At 48.6% G+C, this 22,970-nt stretch overlaps 9 protein-coding genes across 9 annotated transcripts; 2 read left to right on the forward strand and 7 right to left on the reverse strand. All coding sequences in view use genetic code 12, as the record gives it.

The window, feature by feature from the left end:
• Positions 1-54: 54 nt before the first annotated feature.
• On the reverse strand, positions 55-3,209 carry CXQ87_000466 (uncharacterized protein; the record flags this gene model as incomplete). The annotated part of the gene is made up of 3 exons (XM_025479043.1): positions 55-1,703; positions 2,706-3,006; positions 3,042-3,209. 3 exons carry the CDS (start codon positions 3,207-3,209, stop codon positions 55-57), a joined length of 2,118 nt encoding a protein of 705 aa, XP_025338516.1.
• Positions 3,210-3,434: 225 nt separating this feature from the next.
• Positions 3,435-3,785, reverse strand: CXQ87_000467 (uncharacterized protein; the record flags this gene model as incomplete). The annotated part of the gene is made up of 1 exon (XM_025479044.1): positions 3,435-3,785. The coding sequence occupies one exon, from the start codon at positions 3,783-3,785 to the stop codon at positions 3,435-3,437; it is 351 nt and encodes a 116-aa protein (XP_025338517.1).
• Positions 3,786-4,125: 340 nt separating this feature from the next.
• On the forward strand, positions 4,126-6,066 carry NOT4 (CCR4-NOT core ubiquitin-protein ligase subunit; the record flags this gene model as incomplete). Its single annotated transcript, XM_025479045.1, has 3 exons — positions 4,126-4,179; positions 4,337-4,543; positions 4,564-6,066. The coding sequence occupies 3 exons, from the start codon at positions 4,126-4,128 to the stop codon at positions 6,064-6,066; spliced, it is 1,764 nt and encodes a 587-aa protein (XP_025338518.1).
• Positions 6,067-6,172: 106 nt separating this feature from the next.
• CXQ87_000469 (uncharacterized protein) lies at positions 6,173-8,527 on the reverse strand (the record flags this gene model as incomplete). The annotated part of the gene is made up of 1 exon (XM_025479046.1): positions 6,173-8,527. The coding sequence occupies one exon, from the start codon at positions 8,525-8,527 to the stop codon at positions 6,173-6,175; it is 2,355 nt and encodes a 784-aa protein (XP_025338519.1).
• A 736-nt stretch (positions 8,528-9,263) lies between these two features.
• On the reverse strand, positions 9,264-12,185 carry CXQ87_000470 (isoleucine--tRNA ligase; the record flags this gene model as incomplete). The annotated part of the gene is made up of 1 exon (XM_025479047.1): positions 9,264-12,185. One exon carries the CDS (start codon positions 12,183-12,185, stop codon positions 9,264-9,266), a length of 2,922 nt encoding a protein of 973 aa, XP_025338520.1.
• A 248-nt stretch (positions 12,186-12,433) lies between these two features.
• On the reverse strand, positions 12,434-13,979 carry CIT1 (citrate (Si)-synthase; the record flags this gene model as incomplete). The annotated part of the gene is made up of 3 exons (XM_025479048.1): positions 12,434-13,666; positions 13,767-13,847; positions 13,908-13,979. 3 exons carry the CDS (start codon positions 13,977-13,979, stop codon positions 12,434-12,436), a joined length of 1,386 nt encoding a protein of 461 aa, XP_025338521.1.
• Positions 13,980-15,365: 1,386 nt separating this feature from the next.
• DEM1 (Dem1p) lies at positions 15,366-17,033 on the reverse strand (the record flags this gene model as incomplete). The annotated part of the gene is made up of 1 exon (XM_025479049.1): positions 15,366-17,033. The coding sequence occupies one exon, from the start codon at positions 17,031-17,033 to the stop codon at positions 15,366-15,368; it is 1,668 nt and encodes a 555-aa protein (XP_025338522.1).
• A 1,052-nt stretch (positions 17,034-18,085) lies between these two features.
• On the reverse strand, positions 18,086-19,585 carry CXQ87_000473 (uncharacterized protein; the record flags this gene model as incomplete). The annotated part of the gene is made up of 1 exon (XM_025479050.1): positions 18,086-19,585. One exon carries the CDS (start codon positions 19,583-19,585, stop codon positions 18,086-18,088), a length of 1,500 nt encoding a protein of 499 aa, XP_025338523.1.
• Positions 19,586-20,748: 1,163 nt separating this feature from the next.
• CXQ87_000474 (uncharacterized protein) lies at positions 20,749-22,896 on the forward strand (the record flags this gene model as incomplete). Its single annotated transcript, XM_025479051.1, has 1 exon — positions 20,749-22,896. The coding sequence occupies one exon, from the start codon at positions 20,749-20,751 to the stop codon at positions 22,894-22,896; it is 2,148 nt and encodes a 715-aa protein (XP_025338524.1).
• Positions 22,897-22,970: the final 74 nt, after the last annotated feature.

Genomic DNA, 22,970 nt, shown 5'->3' on the forward strand with positions numbered 1-22,970 from the left:
TACAAATAAATGGCTGCAAAATACCTAATATAATTATCCTATTAAACCCTATACCTATGGCTTTCCGTTCTTGAGATTGGTCAAGTTCTGCTTGGCGAGCTGAAGAGGAGTCATGTTGAACAAGTCGTCGATCTCCTCCAAAGTCTTGTCCTTTGTCTCTGCCATGAACAAAACCTGGTAAATCAAACCAATAAAGGCGATACCACCGTAGAAACCAAGAGTCAACCCAGTGTAGGTCATAGCTTCTTGCATCTTTGTGAAGTTATAAGTGACTGTGAAGGACCACAAGTAAAGGAATGTTGAACAAATGGTCATACCCAAAGATCTAGTCTCCAACGCAAACGACTCCGATGGAACAACCCATGTCAAGGTGGAATAAGCTCCGAAGAACAAGTTGTAGACGATAATACCTGTCAAGTAGACACCCTCGGCCTGTGCCTTTTGAGTGTTGAAATCGAAAAGGTAACCGACACCGACAAGGATCAAACCAATGAAGAAACCAATGATGTTGTAACCCCAGACTCTCCTTCCGAAACGGTCCATCCACAAGATGGCGGGAATGGTACCAATAAGCAAAGCACCACCGCCTACAAGAGACATGAAAACGGCGTTCTTCTCGTCGAAGCCAATACCTTGCATCAATGTGGACATGTAGTACATGATAGCATTGATACCGGTCAACTGACCCAAAGTGACCATCATGACAGCGTAGAAAAGGGCTCTTCTGTTTCTTGGGATGAAGAACAAGTCGGCCCATGTCTTCATGGTTGAAGTCTGTTCCTTTCTCTCGTGTTCCTGGCGAGCAGCCTGTCTCATTTCCAAAAACTCGAGCTTGTTCTTGTCGTCCTTGATGTCTCTCAAACGAGTCCAGACTTCGTAAGCCATGCCTGTTCTGTTCTTGTGCACCAACCAACGGGGGGACTCTGGCAAGAAGAACAAACCAATGAACAAAATAGTCGAGAACACCAAAGAAGAACCAACCATAAATCTCCAGCCACCTTTGACCGAGTAGAACATAGCTGCCACAGCGTACCCTAGCACTTCACCCAAGGCAATGTTGAACTGATACATGGAAACAATGCTACCTCTAACGTTAGCAGGAACAGATTCGGAAATGTAGATACCGACACATCCACCTTCTATGCCAACGCCCACACCCAACATGAATCTGCCAGCGTACATGAGGTGATGGTCCTGAGCAGCAGCACACAAGGCAGAGCCAACGGTGTACCAAACACAAGAAATGATCAAGGAGAATTTTCTTCCAAAAAACTCGTTCAATGGGGTCATGATGATGGAACCAGCCATCGCACCCAAAGGCATGAGGGAAGATATAAGCGACTGTTCGTGACTAGTGAGGGCCAAGTCCTTACGCATGCCAATAGTGGCACCCGAAATGATGGACTGGTCCAAACCAGACAAAAGACCGGCGGCAGCTGCAAATACACCTAGAAGGTAAACCATATGGTTCTTGTTCTGGAAGTTAAGTTTGACTTCCCATGACAATAATCTGTCGATAAAAGTCTTTTGTTCTTTGGACTGCTCGGCCAAGAGCTCCAACTCCTCAAACTCCTTGTCGAAGTCGAAGTTTTCGCCCAACTCAAGAGTGCCGATCTTTTTCACGCCATCCTCTCTGAGGTCAACCTCGTCGGACGAAATGTCTTTGATTTCTTTACCCTCGAAGACACTCATGATGAACTTTTCTGGACAAAAAAATAACGGGCCTCCAGGGCCTTTTTATAGGCGCTGTCCGTCTCGGATAAACCCCACACGTAACGCAACACAAAGTTGGCTGTGAATGTCCGAGACGTAGGACACGCAGAGTATAGGCGGTGTGAATGCAAGAACTGCTATATTCACGGCATGCTGCCCCAGTGGAGTCGAGTGGAGAAAGAGGTGGAGGCGGATCAACTTTAGCCCGGCGTGCATATCACCAGAGCGCCATGAATCTTCCGGCCTTCACCTGTCACCAGGGTTTGCCAAGTTGTGTCAACCGTGATGGTCCCGGCGGCGGAACTCCCACCCCCCTCAATAAATTCACTGATTGAAATTTCCAAACTCTCCCTGAATTCACCACCTCTGTTGTGTCACCGACACGAGAGTGCACCTTGGTTGCGACTGGCCGGAACAACTGCGGGCACACTTACTCCATACTGCGTCGGCCAGTGTCAACAGCCGCTTGAGGCAATTCCCCACACAGGCAGCGGAGGTTTGTTCCCACGGTTGCATGGTGAAAATGCAGGGCGCTTATTTCTCATGGATTTCGTTTAACATCTGGGGCTGTTGCTACGCGCCATACACTCTTGCATTTCTGGAGTATGTGAAACACGATGCTTTTTTTATGTCACGATGCTTTTGTTATGTCACGATGCAGAATTCCGGTGTGGAGGGTTGGCCTTGGTGGGCCGGATTATCCCCTAAGCCTCAGGTTGCCCGTGGGTCAGCCATTGATTATGTAGCCCTGGGCGAATCAGAATGATTGTCGGAAGATATATACGAGGGGCTAATTTTTTGGGAAAATTCCCCGGCCAAGTGCTCCTTCAAAGCTTTGAACTGGTTCCCGAAAGTTTTCCCGCAGTAGACACATTTGAGAGGGGAGGTACGGAGAATCTTCTCCTTGGAGGAGTAATCCAAGTTCCGAGCCGGCCGAGCTTTTTTTTCTTTGGGTGGCCGACTCATCATTAGCCCCTCTAGCAGGCCGTCACTATGGGAATCCGCATCACTGTCTGGACTAAGATCATCCGTGCGGATAGCCGGCCTGAGGTCCAGGAAATCAATGAAGAACAGCGTTGTGAACGAGTTGTAATGTCTCTTGTTTTTCATCCGCTCCAGATAAAAATCCTGGGTTATGACGTGGATATGCAAGTGAGCCATCGATGGTACACTGTGGACACCAGCTCGGATAAACGTGTTTCGGAATTTCTCCTTGGCGATCAGGCTATCCTCGACGTACCCTTCCTTGACAAGATCCGCGACAATCATGTCCTTAGCCTTTTCAACATACTCCTCTGTTTCGTAGTACACTTTAGAATCGGCCATACCATCCACGGGTGTTTGTAAGTCAATGACTCGGCTCTCGGTAGAACAAGATAGTGTCTCAATGCTTTTGGGTATGCATCCTTCATGATGATGTAGTCGTCATCGTGGAACACCACAAGGTCCTGCTTGGGGTTGGTGATGTACGTCCCAAGAGCGTACCTAAAACTCATGTAGTGGGGAAAGATCAACGCCTCATCACGATAAGGTGAACTTCAAGTTCCAGCACGTGATGACAACAGTGAAAAGTTGTGTTCGACAAAAATCCGCCGGCCCAGCATTCCTCCTTTTTCAACCTGTTCAGCGTGTTGATCTACAATGTTGTGTGGTGATACTCGATTAGATTATACATGCCAAAGGTCCAGGATGCACGCGCAGCCAGACCACGATTCAAAATGCTATTTAGACTTTTCTCTTTCTGACGGGAGCGGCCTGAGGCTCGGATCCCAGCGATTCTGCCTTCTTTGCCTCAGACTCTGGGCAGCGTCCTTCTCACCTTCGCCTTCCTTGAGAAGCTCCTCGTTTGTCTTGAGTTTCTCCTTTTCCAACTCATTGACAAACCAAATAACGGTTCCATATAAAAGGAGGGCAATTACCAGCAAATTTATGTAGTGGATCGATCTGGTGACATAGATCAACCAGAAGAGGGAGATGAAAAGCAACACAAATGAAGCATGGAGTGCCTTCATGAGCGCAGGCGTGGGGCCTGGTGTGAACACCGATTGCCAAAGTTCTGTGAGAAAGGCCATTTGTGGTATGCGAGTGAAAAACTGGTGGTTTCCCTCGACTTTAAAGTGTGTCTTAAACGTAATGGGTGCAAGAGAATCATCAACTACACCCGTACACCGTAGCCGGTGCCACCTTCCTCATTAAAAGGTACCATCACTATTCACTCCAATGGGTGCTTTAGATCAATCCTTCGAAAACTAGTCTGACTGAATCAACTGTTCGTCCATTTTCGACACCTTACACGTCTAAACATCTCGAAAGCAGGTTTTGGTCACGTGACCTCGGGATGTGTCTCACACAAAAGAGACTCATGAACCAAACGAACTAAATCACCGAAGAACATAGATCTATCCAAACACCATGGTGGCCGTCGAAGACTCATTCATCTCTGATGAAGAGGTAGAGTACTGGTATGTTTGTTCTCGTTCAAAACCGCTTTATTGTCAATATACTAACTCCAAGCCCATTATGTGTGGAAGAAATGGACATTTCAGACAAAAACTTCAGACCATGTCCTTGTGGATACCAAATCTGCCAATTTTGTTACAATAACATTCGTCAGAACCCCGAGCTAAACGGTAGATGTCCTGGCTGTCGTAGACTTTACGATGATGAAAGCGTGGAATACAAGACCTTGACAGCTGAGGAGTACAAAATGCAACAGCTCAAGAGAGAAAAGAGGGAACGTGAGAAGAAGCAAAAGGAGAAAGAGAAGAAGGAGCTGGAGATTGCATCCAAGAAACACTTGGCCGGGCTTCGTGTTGTTCAGAAAAACTTAGTCTATGTGACTGGGTTAAGCCCTCCGTGTGCCCAGAAGATTTGCATTCCGTGTTACGCTCTGACAAGTACTTTGGACAGTATGGCAAAATCACGAAAATTGTCATCAACAAAAAGAGTCCCGGTGGTGGCGGTAATGTCCCTGTGACCTCGAGCTCGCAGAGTATCGTTGTCTACGTCACGTTTGCAAAGAAGGAGGATGCCTCCAGATGCATAGCCGAGCTTGATGGCTCCTTATGTGATGGCAGAGTCCTCAGAGCTGCGCATGGTACCACCAAGTACTGTCTGTCCTACCTCAGGGGCCACCCTTGTGCTAATCCAAATTGCATGTTCTTGCATGAGCCTGGTGAGGAGGCAGATCTGTACACGAGAAAGGATTTGCTGACACAGCAAGGTATTAAGATGGGCATGAGTGGATCTCGTGGCGGTCAACATCACCAAGCTGATGACGATAACCAGCTGGAGCCAGATGAGCATCAATCGACTAGTAACCATCATCAAGCATTTCAAAACAGCACTACTCCTAATATCACGCATGCTGTGGCCTCATCAACGGGTGTTGTGCCATCTACAGGCCTTTCATCCGTAGGTGCCGGAGCCACATTGCCTGCAACCGCCCACTGGGCTAAAGCACTGGGTGTCGAATCTGCTCAAGCGTCGCCTCTGGTCAACAACAACGCTCCTATGACGAACACAGCAGCATTTCCGTCATTGGGAGAGATTTTCAAAGAGCAGAAACAGAAGAAGGATGTCAAGCAGAAAACAAAGGGCAAGTCAAACAAAGATGGGCAATTGTTGCCTGATGATGTGGATATTGATGATAACTCTGCCGTTTCGTTTGCTGAGGATACAGCAGAAAGATTGAAGCAGCTCGCAGCAACTAGACAACAGTTGAAGGTTCACTTTGACGACTTGACCGCCAAACCAGACCTTTTGCCCTTGTTCCATTTCAATGAGTCCTGCGCTAATAACACATGCACCCTTGAAGAGGAGAAGGTTTTTTCTCGTCTCATCATTGAGCAGTATTTGTTGAGACCAATCAAGAAATACCATTTGGCTTACCAGAATCACCCAATCAGCCAACAGCAACAATTTTTGCATCAACAAGCCCAGTTGCAACAGCAGGCTCAAGCTGCCCAACTGGCTCAAACACCAAACTTGAACTCGTCTCGCTTGCAGCAGTTGGAGCAACAACAGCCACAAGGACAGGTTCCACAGTTGCAAGCACAAACACTGGGACAACCTCCAGTCTCTGATTCTGTTTTACAACAACAGCAGCAATTGCTTTTGTTGCAGCAGCTTCAGCAGCAGGCTGCTCAGCAGGGAAAGCAACAGCAAACTCCATCGCAACTTTCTGCGCAGCTTAACCAATTGAGAATGAGTGAGAGAAGCAAGACGGCCACTCCACCACCTCCTGGCTTGTTTGGCAAGAGCACCTCTGAAAGTTCCCAGCAGCCGCCCGCCCCTGCGAATCAATCCTCGAGCTCTCAGTTGTTGACCCAATTGATGAGTGGAAAGAAATAGATTATTTCTTAATCTTTCACGAGGAAAAGTTTAGAAGAGGAGAAGATAGTCAAAGATTATTTTGTACATTATAAATGTAAAATATAAAGATGCATGGTCGTAGTAATTATTTTTTCATGATTTGATCATTAATCAAGCGACAAGCAGCGGCATCAAAGACGTCCTTCTCCATCATTTTGATGAGTCTGGCTTCGAGATACTCTTCTGTCACGATGATCAGATGTTTTCGTAAAAAGCGGAGCATAATCAATTTTATAAGGTTTGCCCTTGCCACTCTCTCGGTCGGGTTTTGGGTGTTTTCAGAAATTTGACTAATGTGATCAACGGTGGATGTGATGGTCAAGTTTTTGTCATAGTCCCAAAATGCTGTGACAGGAAGATTTTTGAAACGATTCAAGTAATGCCAGTTGGGACGAACTGCATCCGTAACCTTAGCTATAAGATTATCGAAGTGATTCGGTTTCTGTCCCACGTTAGCGCTGACCCGTCTTACACCTTTTGGTAAATCTGAATCACTTGACGGACTTCTTGCAGTCAGCGAACTTGCTGCTGGTTGCTTCACTGAGTCTGCTTGTGGTGACTTTTTCTCAGGTTGGGTTGATGGGACTTGTGAGGCAGAAGTCGCCGAAGGCACATCAGGTTTGTTCCCCAGCAAGCCATTGGTTGCCTTTGTCGAAACGGACTGAGCTGGCTGAGTCTGCGTAGATGGTACTGGTTGACTGGATGCCACTGGTTGACTAGATGGGGCTTGACTAGATGGAGCTTGAGTTCCAGGTAAGGAAGGCGTTCTCTGAGCATTAGAAATGTCAAATCCTTGCAAATGAGTAGCATTTTGTCCATTTTGACCCAATTGCCTTTGTTTTAACTGTTCTCTTTCTAGCATCCTCTGGAGATCGTTTATAGAGTTCATTACACCTCGCTCACTCAGTTTTGTGATAATCTCTTCGAGTGAAAAGTCAAAGCCGGCAGCTCTTAAGTGCTTTTGAACTTCCAAAATACGGCCCGGCCTGGTAGCAGCAATTGTCGCTTGTGCTCTTACAAGCTCCAGCGTTGCCCTTATTGACCAGGTTATTGGGTTGTGGGGCTTTGAAGTCATGGCACTTTTTAAGGCTCCACCTTGGTTCACATTTGCGCTGGCAAAGAAAGACTTACCTGTGTCCTTCCGTTGACTTTGCCTGAAGGAGTAAATTCGCTTGAACTCATTCCAAGCGTTTTCGTAGTAGGCTGGAGGTTCGCCTTGTGGGCCATAGGTTTGTCTATGAAGAATGAAAAGTTCGTAGCGACCCTTCACGTCGTCGTCCGAAAGCTGAAGGTTTGTTTTCCGCAGAAACAGTTTCTTTAATTCAGCCCATGGCTCAGTGACGTAATGTTGCCTGTTGGCGAAGAACTTCGAGGCCACAGTGTGGAATGATTGCATGTAATATTTGTAGTCGTTCATGGTCTCTGGGAGGATGCCGTAATGCAGTTGAAGAGCGTGAGCTGCTTCGAGGGAAATTTTGATGTTGAAAGACTTCTCGAATCCTTCTTGGATGCTTTCTGAAACTCGATGGGGCGCCATGATAGCACATCTGAAAACGCATTGCACATGCTCAGGTGTCCAGTCGTTCAAATGAGTGAAGAAGACTTGCTTAGGGCGCTTTTGAGGCGATGAGTCCAGTTGTGTTGGCCTCTTTTGGCTGGCGAAAGCCGTAGGCTTTTGTAGCGAAGGAGTTGGCTGTGATAAAGAGCCTGGTGTGCGCCTATTATTTGGTGAATATCGAGATGTTTGTGGAGTCTGTTGGTTTGTGGCTTGTACCGCCAGTGGTACCACTGCACCAGGCAATGTACCCTTCGGCTGAGGTGCGTTCTGAGCAGTCGGAGGTGTTGCTTCTGTTTGTTTCTGCTCGTTTGAGGCTCTCGGAGTTGTTGTTTGTGGCTGGGTAGCATGCTGTTTTGAAGGAGCAGGCTGTTCGGGTTTTGAGGTAGTCGATGCCGTCTTTCCTTGCTGCTCCGGTGTCTCTGCCTTCAGGGATAGCTGTCGCAGAGATGTGCTATCCACATCAACATGATTGAGGTCGAGCGACATGACAATCAGACGGAAACTTTCCATATCGGCATTCAGCAGCACCATACTAAAAGCGACCTTGCCTCCTTCTTTGGCATTTTCACGCAATTGACGTCTCACGACAGTCAATTTGGGCGCCTGGGCCAAGATGTCTGCGATGGGGATCTTGTCTTCCATTCTCAGTACTATGGAGGCCAAGTCGTCCAAAAGGTTTCTGTAGTCCAGATCCCAATTGCTTCGAGAAATATCATAATAAGACTTCAATGCATGGTACAGGTAGCATAGCTGGTCAAACTCATACAAGTCTTGTAGGCCGGTGTTGGAGTCGCTGGTGGACTTGATTACGGACTTGTACTGAGACTCAAGATCACGCTTAAGGTCCAAGTAGTTTCGTATTTTCCGCTGCAAAACACTCATACTGATTTCTGAGTCAATTGGGTTTCACCAAAAATGGTTGCAAATTGTGCCGAGTGTCTGTAGACGATGGGAGACACTGGCGCGGAGCACTATAATCTGGCTTGATGGGGTAGGAAAACAGCGCTAGACACGGTGCGAGTATGGAGCTATACAGGGCGTAGGGAGAAATTTCAAAAGCTGAGTAGTATATTTGGCCCCACTTTTCGAGCGAGTTTTCAATCCTGAGCCTAAATTCGTAGCGTAGCTCTTGCAATCAGCAAACCCTGGTTGTGTGTGACTGAAGCGGGAGAAAGTTTTTACCTTGGATTTTTTACCCAGCGCTGGCGAGGACGGTGCAGGATGGCGCCAACAAGCGTTATCCAAAGCGGTGCGTTGTGACACACCAAAACTCGGTGGATTGCGATAAAAATGTATTTCCAGGTTTACTTGTGCTTCTATATTATAGCACACTATTTACAGAAGGTATTTGAGGGCGGTATCAGGAGAACAACCACCCCTCGTGGGGGGGCACCCAATAATTGAGGTGTACGGATGTTCTTGTTGCATCACGTCGGCCGCGATGTTTTGACGATTTGATGTTAGCAAAACCGCTTTTCAGAAACCGCACCGGGTTACGGCTGCGAAAGCGGCGCTCTCGAAAATGGCATTTCGTACGCCGCCGCCGCCCCGGCGCGGAAGCGAAAAAAAAAGGTCCCACGCCAGGCGCCTTTTCATAAAAAAAAAAAAAAAATAAAACTCAACCAACGACTTCGGAACATTTTTGACAAAGGTGCTCTTCGGACTCGGCAATGTATTTCCAACAACGTGGACATTTGCTGGATGAAGACTGCTGAATGAGCAAATTGACACTTCCGTCGCAGAAATCGTCTACTGAGACCTCCCGAGCTGGTCCCGCGGTAGCCTCAGTTGAGGGACCCACAGTGGCCCTAGAAACAAGAAAGTAGTCATCTAGGAATTGAGCATGGTGGTGCAAAAGCGAAGTGGCCTGGGCACCCTGAGGCTGTAAAAAGATCTCAACCTCCAATTTGTTCTTGTAGTGACCGTCCTTTCTCAACTGTTCCAATTCCTTGTACAAAACGTCTCTGATTTTCCACAATTGGTTGATCTCACCCTCGACAGCCAGATTCAGGGCGTCGCTATCAATAGCAAAGAACTCCCATGGCATCATAAACGGCGATTGTTCCGAAATATTCATTTGCTGGGCGTAGAGTTGCCATGCCTCCTGGGCAATCAATGGCTGAATAGGCGCCCAAAGACCAATGTACGCTTTGAGGATCTGCTCCAACACGGTCTGTATGCTTCTTCTTCTGTGAGAGTCCTTCTTATCCGTGTAAAGACAGTCCTTAGAGATATCAAAGTAGTAGGCACTGAGTTCACTAATGTGGGAGTTGAGTTCTCTTACAACGCCAGCGAAATTGTGGGTATTGTAGTGAGCCACAACCTTTTCTTGGACATTGTACAAGCGAGAAAGCACCCATTGGTCCAATTTGTTGAGTTTTGCGAGATCAATGCGGTCAGAGGGTCCAAAGTCGTGGAGGTTTCCAAGCAAGTACTTAAAAGTGACTCTGCTCTTCTTGACACTCTCCAACAATCTTTGGAAAACCTCCACACTGACATTGACGTCGGAGGTATATGTCGAAGAAGCCACCCAGAGACGAAGACCGTCCGTGCCCAATGCAGGCACTAATGGTTTTCCACCGCCATCAATCACCTGCGTTGGAACAATGACATTACCCAATGACTTGGACATTTTCTTGTTTTTTTTGTCAAGGAGGAAGCCGTGCGTGATGATTTTTTTATATGGTGCCACGGGTTTGAAGTTCTTGCCGTCTCTGGTAGATGCAATAATTTTGTTGAGAAGAGACAGTTGAAACCAGCCTCTGTGTTGGTCACTGCCCTCCAAGTAGATATCAGCGAGAGGATTGTCAGAGACACAAGAGGCTTCAAGATCAGATGAAAGCGTTGACCACGACGTACCGGAATCGAACCAAACATCCATTGTATCCTTGCCCTTGAAGTACTTGGAACCGTCAATGTTAGAGGGCAACCAACGAGAGACGTCACTCTCATCCTCAAACCAGGCATCGGTTCCGTATTCGGTGATTCTATCAACAGTGTAGCGAATGACCTCGGGATCCTCTATGGGCTCGTTCGTCTCCTTGTGGTACACAATCGGCAATGGAGCACCCCATGCCCTCTGTCTAGAGATACACCACTCGCTTCTGTTTTGAATGAAGGCCTTAAGTCTGTTGACACCCAGAGGTGGAACAAACTCCACATTGTCCAACAGGCTGGCAGCAGCATCTTTTATCTTCTCCACATTGACAAACCATTGAGGTGTAGCTCTTTGAACCACTGGTGTCTTCGATCTCCAGTCATATGGGTACGAGTGTTTGTACAGCTTGTTCAAGTGGAAAAGCATGTCGTGATTCTCGAGGTGTTGTATAACTTTGAAGATGGAAGGCTTGCCATTGGCGTACTTGCCTGCGAGCTCTTGGTATCCTTGAGGGATGTTTTCAGAGATGTAATGGCCCTTCTCGTCCACAGATGATGCAACCTTAAGTGAATGCTTCCTACCAACAAGGTAATCCTCCATACCGTGAGCTGGAGCTGTGTGGACCAAACCGGTACCGGCGCTAGCGGAAACATGATCACCATGAAGAACTGGAAACAGCTCCTGCGACTCATTGGATGGACTGATATATTTCAAGCCCTCCAAGTCAGAACCACGAACAGAAATCAGACTGTCGAGCTCGTATTTCTCATCATACTTGAGCACAGACTCTGCCAACTCCTTAGCCACAACAATACCTTCACCACTTCCAGTGTTTTTGATCAAAGTGTACTCAATGTCCTTGTTCACACATATAGCTTTATTGGCAGGAAGAGTCCATGGAGTGGATGTCCATATCAAAAGACTGACCTTCTTGTATCCCGGGAAGATGTCAGTCTTCTCCAATGGGTATTTGACAAAAACTGCCACAGACTTGTGCTCTGAGTTATATTCCAACTCTGCTTCTGCCAAGGCAGTCTGTGTTTCACAGCCCCACCAAACCGGCTTGAGCTGTCTCGACAAAAGTCCATTCTCGAACAAACGAAGGAAAATTTTGAGTTGTGCCGTCTCGTAGTCATGGGTCATTGTGACATAAGGCTCGTCAAAGTTAGCCATAATTGCAAAATCACGAAACTGCTCCCGCTGTTTTTCAATCATGCTGTCTGCTAGTTCTCTGCAAAGCTTACGAATCTCCACGGGTGAGAGATTGGTCAGACCTTTCACTGCCTTCATCTCAATCGGTAGACCATGGCAGTCCCAGCCGGGTCTGTAGTGAATCCTCTTTCCTTTGTTAATCAACTCAAAACGATTTATGATATCTTTGAGGATCTTGTTGAGGGCGTGACCGAGATGCAAGTCACCGTTGGCGTATGGTGGACCATCATGAAGTGTAAATTCTGATGAAGTTTTGGATCTGTCGGATTGTCTAATGTAGAGCTTCTTCCCACACTCTTTTAGAAGATCATCTCGTTCTGTACCTTTGGGAATTCTCGGCAGAAATTCGGTTTTTGGTAGTAGAAGGGACTTTGAGTAAGAGCTAGATCTCCCAAATGAGCTGTGAAATGTCCGCTTGGACCGTAGTATATTAGGCGTATGTCGATTCATGATTTTTCAAAATCTGAATCATACCAAGAGCTCTATCTGAAAAATGTGCGCGTGACTTTAAGCACGTGCAAACTTTTCGAAATATCCACATCTACAGAAACTTGTAAATATATATCTTTTAAACGTTAGACACATGACATCAGAAATGTACTAATAAATAAGACATGATGTGATAAAAAGACAAGAAATCATGTAAGTTCGTCAGGTGCTGAAGAAACTATTTTCACGGAAACATCACATCAGCGCGTTTAGTTCTTGCCAATGTTCTTCGCCAACTCAATGTACTTTTCGGTGGAGAAGGACTTTGGTCTTTCAATTGGGGCACCAAGACCACGGTCGATGATCAACTGAGGCAAGACACCGAAAGCTCTGGAGACACCGAACAAGACAGTGTAGAAGGACTCCTCAGTCAAACCGTAGTACTGCAACAAGACACCGGAGTGAGAGTCCACATTTGGCCATGGGTTCTTGGTCTTACCGTGCTTGGTCAAGACACCTGGAGCAACCTCGTAGATGTTAGACACCAACTTGAACAAGTCGTAGTCTGGCATGTGCTTCAAGGCAAACTCTCTCTGGGCAGTGTAACGAGGGTCGGTCTTTCTCAAGACAGCGTGACCGTAACCTGGAACGACTCTGCCAGAGTTAAGGGTGTCCCACAAGTACTTCTCAATAGCCTCCTTGGAGATGTCGCCCTTCAAGTCAGCCTTCAACTTGAACAACCACTCCAAGACCTCCTGGTTGGCTCTGCCGTGCAAAGGACCAGCCAAACCGGACAAACCGGCGGAGAGAGACAAGAATGGGGAAGACAAAGCGGAACCAACCAAGTGGGTGGTGTGAGCAGAGACGTTACCACCCTCGTGGTCAGAGTGGATGGTCAAGTACAATCTCATCAACTCAACGAAATCAGCGTTGTTGCCGAAACCGAGCAAGTTGGACAAGTTGGCACCGTAGTCCAAGTCCTTGGAAACCTCACCGGCCAACTTACCGTCGTGGAAGACGTTTCTGTAAATTCTGGCGGCGATGTTTGGCAACTTAGCCAACAACTCGATAGAGTCTTCGTAGGTGTACTTCCAGTACTCAGACTTTGGAACACCCTTGGCGTAAGCCTTAGCGAACTGAGACTCAGACTCCAAAGCAGTGACGGCAATGGAGAACTGGGCCATTGGGTGCAAGTGGGAAGGAGATCTGTCGATCAACTCCTCGACGTGCTTTGGCAAAGCGGATCTAGCAGCCAACTCCTCAGAGAGAGCCTTGGTCTGGGCCTCGGTTGGGACCTCACCGGTCAACAACAACCAGAACAAAGCCTCAGGCAAAGGCTCGGATCCACCTGGAGCCTTTGGCAACTCCTTCTGGATGTCAGGGATGGTCCTACCTCTGAAACGGATACCCTCAATTGGGTCCAAAACAGAGCCCTCCCAGACAAGACCCTTGATACCACGCATACCACCGTATGCCTGCTCCAAAAGGACTTCACCAATAACCTGCGTGTTAGTAAGAAGAGCATGAAAGATAGGAATAGTCGGATGCAACACCGGTGCTAAACATCCGATGCCGCACGCCGAGGATAAAACGGGTACATACGGTTTTGCCGTGCTCTTTTTTCAATTGCTTGACCTCTTCAACCTTCTCAGGCAAAAGCTCAGAGAAACGAGCCTTCAAAGTCTGGGGGTGTTAGTAACGGGAATTCAACATAAATGGGATAGCAAGAGGGAGATCACATACTGGCTCAGAAGCATAGGTTCTGGTTTGCAAAGCTCTCTTCAAAGCGGAGCGTTGGAAGGAACGGAGAGACATGATTGATTGTTGTGGAAAAAAAAAATATAAGAAATGCCGGAGAATGCCCAGGGACAGGTGAGCTCTTATATATCTGAGTGTGGATGAAGAAGCGGCAAGTATGAAAAACGCACCTAGGTTACGTAAACCCGCTTGGATCCTGCACACGGGCGCGGCCGCTTCGAATAGGACACTCTGTTGCAACCAATAAAAACGCACCTTGCATCGTTGCCTGAAGAATATCCTCGGACAGACGACACCGGCCTGAGGTGACGGGCCGAATCAGTCCAGAGCCGTCACGAAGCAAAAATACTTAAACGCGGATATCTCCACAGTTCATTTACTTCCTTTCTCCCACCGCCCCGTTCCCTAATTCTTCCGAGCCCCACCCGTTTGTCTTCCGGTGGGGGTTTCTTAGTGACCCCAGATTTCGGAGTTGGCGAATGAGAAAGGCCCCACGCTCTGGCTGTGGGCGCGGTGTGGTGCAGGAGGGCACCCGCAAAATCACAGGCCCACCCACGCAAGCCTCCAATGATTCGTCCAGCTCAACTTACAAGAACCCAATGAAATCAATTAGCCACTCGTAGTTAGCGAATTTCAATGCCTTCCTCAGATTAGGTTTACCCCGGAATTGACTTTGCATTTGCATTGGTGTTCGATGTCCTGCCTCAGGCAGCTTGGCCGAATCTGGGGTTGCACCAGTGACCACTTGTTTTTACAGCGTTGCGCACCCGAACTCACCGAACTCGGTTTTCGCAGCCCAGATTCGCAACCACGACACGAACTTCCTCAGGATTGGCACGTTTTGGGTATTCGAATTGTAGTATTTTTACCCTGGCCTTCTCGCCAAGCAAAGCTTGTTCTGCCCCCACACTTTTGCCGCTTCCCATAGATACAAATCAATTCTTGTTAAGGCGGCCGCTCAAGGCATTCTGATCTATGGCACCGGCATGCACGGGATCCGCTTTTCCGTTACCTCGAGGTATGTGGAAACAAGCTCCTGCTTCCAGATGCAACACAGTGTCGCCAATCGGATGTCGGCGGCTACCCCTAGTATTTTGCAGCGGCTGCGTTTTCTTAACTTAAGATGCGCTTTTGATTTCCATGTTTGCTTCAAACCAATCAAGATAATCTGCCCTCCTAATCTTTGCATTTTTCCGAACCATTGGGCATATGCCCTGCCTGATCCAGGTCCGGCTAACCCTGTGCAGGCGCGACACACACTTTTTTTTCTTCACTCATCGCTTTCTTTTTCTCGATAATTGGGACTTTATCTCCATTTGTATGACGTTTCTAGGTATACGTGGTAAACGAATCCCAGATATCGAGTTGGAAGCTTGCAGAGGCGGTGCCATAGACAGTGTGGTCCCACCTTTGATAGCATCCTACATTTTTACTGCTGTAGACTCAGTCTAGTAGATCGTGGTAGATAAGCGCTCCGATTGACTCCTTGAATGGCTTGTTGATGGCTGGACAATGGCTGTTGAACTCACAGTTGTTGCATTTCCACCTCAGGTCAGCCTCTCGTGGCGGCCGCCTACCAGTCCAGAAGTTCACCGCTTCTTCTAAAGCCTCGTTGTTGGCCTTGACGGTGTAGGGGTAGACCTTGGAGCCAATGACCGTGCCCAGTTTACTGTGATGGTAATCCACAGCCACGGTTGATGCATCGTAACCATTGAAGATGTCATGAATTTGGGATGCCCGAGCTATGAAGTACCGAGGCGTGAGCGGGTACTTCCAGGGTTTGAAAAGTACGGATATGTCAATGCTTTTGACGGCGAGGGTGTCACCGTAAATGTTCTCCAAGATCTCTTTAAAGTCTTTTTCTGAAATAAAGTTGGAGAGGTCATAGTCCTTGTTGCCCTCGTCCCGATCTTCGTAGATCTCGCTCATGATCTCGTCGTGGGAGGTAAATCCTAAAGGTTGCCCTTGAGCTAGGCGAACATAGTCCATTGCTAGCGCCTCAAACTTCTCTAATAAGAGAATGACTGCGTGAGCTTCGCCAATTTCGGCATCAATGTCAATTTCACGCCTTCTAGCGCTCTCTCGGTAACTCTCATAAGTGAATCGAATGTCTTTGGTGAAACCGAGAAAGAATCGAGTATAGTACATGCATTGATCTTTTGCTGCTTTGAGCTGCAGCTCTTGTTTGGGGAGAGATTTCACGCCTCTGGTTTTAACGTCCCTCACCTGGATGTAGTAGTCATCACGAGACTTCTGAACCTCCTCCTTGAGCTCAGAAATGGCTTTATTTAGATCCCATATTGGCGCCATCAATGATATTTCATCGATCTCGGCAGTCACATCTGGAAGTTCGGCCGTGTGGGTGTCATTTTTCCTTTCGCCACGACCCTTTCGTTCAAACTGTACTATATCGGCGATACCCCTGACAAGCACTCCTTTATGCAAATCTTCTATCCGTTCGACGGGTCTGTTAGTTTCAAAATCAATAAAGGAATGCACGTCGATTTCTCGAGCGTGCCGAGTCTGTGCCAATGAGATCCCTCTCTTGATGCTGTGTTCCGTGACGGACTTGGCCCATTCAGCCAGCCCTTGGTTCCTGCCCAAGTGCATAGCCTCTTCAGGCGAATGTTTGGCTGCAATCTGGGTCAATTGATCAACTGCTGAGCTCATATCGGCCCTCTCGTGCTCTTCGTTCTCAAGCCTATCGTGATATTCAGAGCCCTCGGCCAAACGGACAGTGACTTCCTTTTTCTGCAGCCCAGAGTAGATACGGTAAAACAACTCGAGCTCACACCATGCATAGGATAGAAGTTTGGTCACCAGAAGACGTGGGAATGCAACTATGGTTGGGTCTGCAGCGTTCTCTGTGGTGTAGTAGGTAAACGGGTTTGGCTCGAGATTTTCGGGGATATAGAGGAGCAGCGATGGTGGTCTCTTAAATTTTTCCAACACTCTGTACACATTTGGGCTTGGGGCCTCAGGAACTGACAGTCCAACATCATTGCGTATCTCAAACAACAACGGAAGTGTGGATGCTCTGTCAGAGGTGACTAGCGCCTGGGGTCGTTTGGGTGTACGGCGTGGTACCCGAAAAGTGAAGGTTCTGCCCATGCCACATTGGCTGTTGTTGTGATCCAGCGACAATATGAGCGATTTGGTGATAGTCTGGTAAGCTGAATAAGCGGTGCGATGTATGGCCGGTGCAGGGGTATGTAGCTTTGTGGATCCAGGGAGAGGAAATTCGGAGAGATGAACTGTGATTGGATGTCTACTTTTTTGAATACAGTTAAAGGTGATTTTTGGAAGTGCTGAGTTTCTATGGATTCTTGGAGACTGACGCGTTGGTGATCGTTGACGTGGAGTGACGTAAGGTGAAAAGCTGTCAATGCGAGAGCGAGTATTTGGTGAGAGGGCATCTCAGTGAAGATACGTTTTAGAGTTCAAATGAACATTTAAAAATGCTTAATTGGATGCTGTTAGGCAACAGTTGGTTACTGTAAGTTGCAGCTGATAGGTTGAGTCGGGGTGTGTGGATTTGTGCCTGTTAGTGCATCACCTTCACCGGTGTATCCGAAGATCATAGAAAATCCCCGAATCGGCTTTGCTCGATATGCCCCTTATTTTTGCTGTTGCTCTTTACTTCTTCACATGAACTACATTCCGAAGTGCCCTAAAAGCTCTTGTAAGCAGCCGATCGTACATTCAGCACACTGCACTTCGGTCCGCCATCAGATAGTGTAATGTAATACATAACATCTGATAAAAATCCTGTTTCGTTTAAAGCTGCCCATACTCAACTTCTTAATAAATCTGTCAGGACATTTTTGCATAATTGCTATTTTTACTTCGTATTTGTATTATTCACAAAATGGTTCCATTTCGCAACAAATTTAGAAACTCAAAAACACGTCTCACATATGGGGCCGTACGAGCAATGCGTCGCGTGAGAAATCACAAATCACCTTTCGATTCAAAGCCTCTTTTGAAGATCAAAAAAATGACGACATGATCTTCAAAAAGAAAAAAGAATGGAAAAAGAGACAACTGACAGAAGTATGCTTTGAAAAAACGCGTCTCTATCTGCTTCTACACATATTCGGTGAGTTATAATCTTACATGTAATACACATCTATAACGATTTTTAAATGTACAGGATTCATTTTTCAGTGAATGCCCCTCTTCATCTTCAACGAGTCGCGTTTCTTTTCACTTAGACTGAACTGCCCAGGCAAGTTGATCTTGTTGTTGCCATTGGCCATGGCGGGCTCCTTCACGGGACTCCCTGGAATCAAGGGACCGCCGCGTAAGCCACCAGTGCTGGGCAGCGTGCTTCCAATTCCGTTTGACAGGGGATGGCCAAAGTAGCCAGATTCTTCGGAAGGCGTAGTTGCTGAGAGAAAAGGCGAGTTGAGCGCCTCACCAGCACCAAAGTAGTTCTGGCCCGAGTATCCACCAGGGATATGCATGTTCATGTTTTGGAGGAAGTTGCAGGTATCAGTATTAATCGTGAGAGGTCTTGGGAAAGAACCGTTGATGCCGTTACCACGGCTGGACGAGCGGGAACGCAGGGGTTCCAGGTCTGTTTCGTCCATTTCGGAGCCCGAGCCAGCGGAGCCGGGGGTGGGTTGGAAATTGCCGCCATAGGATCCGTACGAGTTGTTTGGCGTGCTGCCCAGCGAGAAGGAGCTTTTCGACGAGCTGGGCGGCGTTTGGTAGTCTAGCATCATGGCGTTAAAGCCGCCAGGGGCTGGTTGTAGTTGAGGCTGGCCCAGCAGAGCCAGGCTCAGGTTATTTCTCTGGATAAATGCTCTAGGGACAAAGTCATGCATCAGTTGAAGCGAATCCGTGGACGCGTTCTGGTCGGCGTGCATGCCCAAGTTGGCGTTTGGACGGATGTTCAGAAGGTTACCCACGTGCAACCAGTTGGAGCCGTTGTAGGAGTTGTTTCGTGTGAGGGAGTGCTTGCGCAAATTAAGCGATGACAGGCGCAGACGGCTCAAGGCGGCCGCCTGGGCTGCCAGGGTGGGCTGCTGCTGCAGGTACGAGTTGACGTTTTGCTCGTTCAACAGCAAGTTCAGGATGGACAGCTGGCCGCCCCTGGCGGCGTAGACGTTGTTGGGAGCCGGCACCAGAACAGATGTGCATGCCGAGAGCAGCTGGGGCTGTTTCTGAGCGGCACACAAGTCTAGGAAGCGCTTGCGGATGAGTTGCAAGATGATGGGTTGGTAGGCGTGGTTCTTGAGAAAGTCCGGGGAGAGGACGCTCTGGGTATCGTAAACAGGCTGGTCGGAGGCGTTGCGGAGAAGCAGGATCATGGTTTCGTGGGCGACTTTGGAGACGAGTCCCAGGGGAGGGACCGACCCCAGAAAGGGCGTGGTGGTCGGGAGCAGCAAGATGTCCAGGTAGATGGCGAGCACGAGCTGGTCAAAGACCGGGGTGAAGGTGAGCAGGTAGTTTTTCAAGGAGCGGCCTGCGGGCTCGTCCACGTCTGTCAAGAGGTCGTCCAGCTCGGCGTATTGCGGGTGGTTGTACAAGTTGAAGTAGGAGGCCTGGTGGTTGTTAGGTGGATCCAAGGGCGTTCTCAAGGTCTGGTCGACCGGGGTCAACGGCGCGTCGTCGAGCGTCTTGGACGTTTTCAACGTCAACGTTTTCTTGTTAAGCATCACGACAGACGAAACCAAGTTGGAGATTGAGTTGAAAAAGTCGTTCCGGAAGCAGCGGGCGCACCGGCGGTACCGGGGTATATATATGGGGCGGCGAGGGTACAGGGGGCGACGCGCGAAGTAATTATTCCCAACTGGGCGGAAGCAGGGTGACAAAGTGCGACTTCGCAGCAAGACAAGCAGACAAATTGAGGCACAGACAAAGACGGTGCATTGGGGTTTTTCTTTTTTTTTTTTTTTGTGCTAAAGGGGACTGGGGGTTGTCGTTTTGGGCATTGTGCCATTTCTGGTTTGTCCAAGATTTTTTCATTCCTTCATCTCATTGTACTTGGCTTCCATGCTTGCCTTTTTTTTCGCTTCCCTTTTTGGGCGGCCCAACTCTTGGGGGTCTCCATTTCGGTCCTCCCTGCGGCTGCTGCTTCCTTGCTCTTGGTCCCTAGCCACACCGCGTCGCGAGCAATGTGGGCAGCACTGCCTGAATCTGCCTGAATCTGCCTGGATCTGAGCAACTTTAGAGACAAAAAACGTCATTTGACACGAGGCGCTAAAAAGCACAACACCAAACAATTTGCAATTTAGCCCTTTTTCCTCTTTATTCCTCTCCACACGTCCCACCACCCCATCTCTTCAGAACCCCGTTTCGCTGTGGCCGGCCCACTGCTCCCGCCTAATCCTCGCCTGGAACCCTCGCGCATCTCGCTCCATCTTCCATCACCTCGCACCCTCCCATCGCACCCTGCCTGATCCAGATCCTCGTGTGTCGACTGCAGCGGCTCGCATGGCTGCGAATCCAGATCATGGGCCCACAAGTGATTCGTCAGATGATGCAAAAAACCTCTGGATTGGTCGAACTGGTCAACTGAAATGACAATGCTCCAGAGCGATCGCCTTCACTACGGGGGGCTTGCAGGCGCTTGTGGCCGTGGCTTTGTGCCTAAGCGGGCCTCGTAAGTGGTCTGAGTCTCCAGCCAAACCTTATCTCTCAATTACGATCCCCACAGACCATAATCGAAGCACCTCGCCCGATATGAGCCCTGCGAGATCGAAGTCCGCCCCAGAAGCCTCTTTGTGCTGTGGGGCACTATTCTCTTTGCAACCCTGCGCACGCACCCTTGAGCCTTGTTTTTTTGTGCCTGGGGATTTTTGCAACCATTCTCTTTTCCATGGCCACACACCTGCAAATCAGGCCCAACTCGGCCCAATCCGTAGTTCTGGAACCCCCGCCAGCAGCATCTCCCTCGGCAGAGATCTTGCTCCACCACGCCGCCCACAACCACAACCGTGTGCTCATTGTCTTCTTGAACTCCTCCCCTGCTTCACTAACCCCCCAAGCCAACATTGCCTTAGCCTCTTCTCTTGCGTTTCTAGGCAGATCCAACGGAGCAGTGCACCACCTTGTCCAGTTGGCAGACTCCTCCGCCCTGGTTCTGGACCGCAAGCTCTACTTGTACGCATTGTACCGGTGTCTCGAGGAAAACGGCCAAAGAAACCCGGCGTTTGCTCACGAGGTCGAAATGGGCATCTTGCAGCACGACGCTCTAGTCTTTGTGCCCTGCCTAGACGGCTTCCTCTTTGGGCCCTCCAGGGCCCTTTCTTTGCATCAACAGGTGGTACAGTACGAGGAGGCTGGCGGCATGATAGCGCCTACGAGTTTTGCAGCCGCCGTGAAACGAGATTGGGCCAACGGGACACATTTGAAATTTATAGGCACCGATCCCAGCTCGGTCCTCGAAGCTGTAGACGAGTTTGGGCCCTGGCACGAGGTGACGCTGGCGATTTCAGCCCAGTTCTCCAGAAACAAGACCCTCATGGACAAGTTGGTCCAAGGGTCCAGCAATGAGCTGCCTAGAGGTCAGGGGCTTTTGGAGTTGGCCAGAATGGCCTCGTTTCGGGCGGCAACGGCAATCTCCAATTTTCTCCAGGGAGACTATGTCGCTGCCTTTGACTGGACTAGTCGGTATTTTGCAGTCGCCGACGAGGCCCGCCGTTTCATCTTTCCGGACGGCATCAGAGCTTTGACCACCAGAGATATCCTCACTATGGCCATGTTCATCACCAATTGTCTCGAGAGAGGCGTGGTGCTGGATGTTTCTACAATTGAGCGCATCTATACTAGACTCGCAAACCCAGAAGCAGAGCTCCATGATGACGAGACCGAAACATGGAGGATGAGAAGACCAAGATCGAGAGACAGCGCCGCAAGTGAATTCTTCCAGTGCTCGTTGGCCTGGTCAGAGAGGCAATTAGGCGAGGAAAACCTGCTCTTGAACAAAGAGGTCATGAACCAGTCTTTGTTGCAACCCATGAGGAAGTCCCAGTACTTTCTGTGCTGTGGTCACCTTCGGAGGCATATGGCGGCTTTTGAGGCTTCAGAAAGAAAAATTACGCTTCTCTCTGGTGAATCGATCAAGGCTAGGGCGTACAGCGCCAGAGACTGCTCTTTGGCTGCAAGGCTGTATATCATAGCAGCGGCATGCCATCCGTTGGATGATCCACAATTGTACCGTTTATATGATAGAGCAGTATGGGCTCTATGTTTGTCAGGCGGTATCCATGCCAGGGCTCTTTGGTTGTTTCTCCATGCGAGACACAGAGCATCGTTCACAGCTAATTTTGCCCCGGCAATACGGAGACTTCCAGTAACAAAACAATCGAGCTCCTGGTCAAGAGTCAAGCTCAAAAGGCGGCCTAAATCTGAGAGTTCGGCTCTAAAAGCACCAAACTACATTACTAGCGTGCAATCCAGAGCTAGTACTCTGCATCAGGACAACACGGAAGGAACGAGCCTCAAGAGACCGCAGACAGTGGTGGATCTTCAGGCATTAAATTTGGAGTCAGGCAGCAAAATGGCCTACGGCCCAGAAATAATGTTTTCAGGCGCAGACCTTTCGGACTGGCCACATTTCGAGAACCAAATGGAAGCGCTTTACCAAATGCAAATGTTTGTCGAGAGCATTCACGAAGCAGTCGAAGATAACCCCGATGGGCTAAATTTTGACCAAACTGACGTTACATTTTTAAGCCCCCTGGTATTGGAGCATCAGAGTGATGGTGAGCACCCTGTCCTCTACTTGGCTGGCGAATACTTACCGAGCAGAGCAGAATTTAACCAGGAAGGCGGTATTTTCGTCAGTCCAGAATTGAAGTCACAAATCAAGCTTCTGCAGTTTGCTGTTGAAGAGCAATTTGCTTTAAGCAAAGAGCTCGTTAACGCTTGGGCAGCAGCGTACACCCAGATCAACGGCAGTACCCCAGATTGGACAGCAGAAGTCCTTGAATGGTCAGGGTACGCCCTTAGTCTGGAAATATGAGGAAAATGTTCTGTTGTTCACAGATAATAGTTTCCTAAGTCTCCATATTATCTTATGTAGTATAATAGCTGTTC

The sequence above is a fragment of the Candidozyma duobushaemuli genome (genome assembly GCF_002926085.2).
Source record: "Candidozyma duobushaemuli strain B09383 chromosome Unknown A_B09383, whole genome shotgun sequence".
NCBI lineage: Eukaryota > Fungi > Ascomycota > Pichiomycetes > Serinales > Metschnikowiaceae > Candidozyma > Candidozyma duobushaemuli.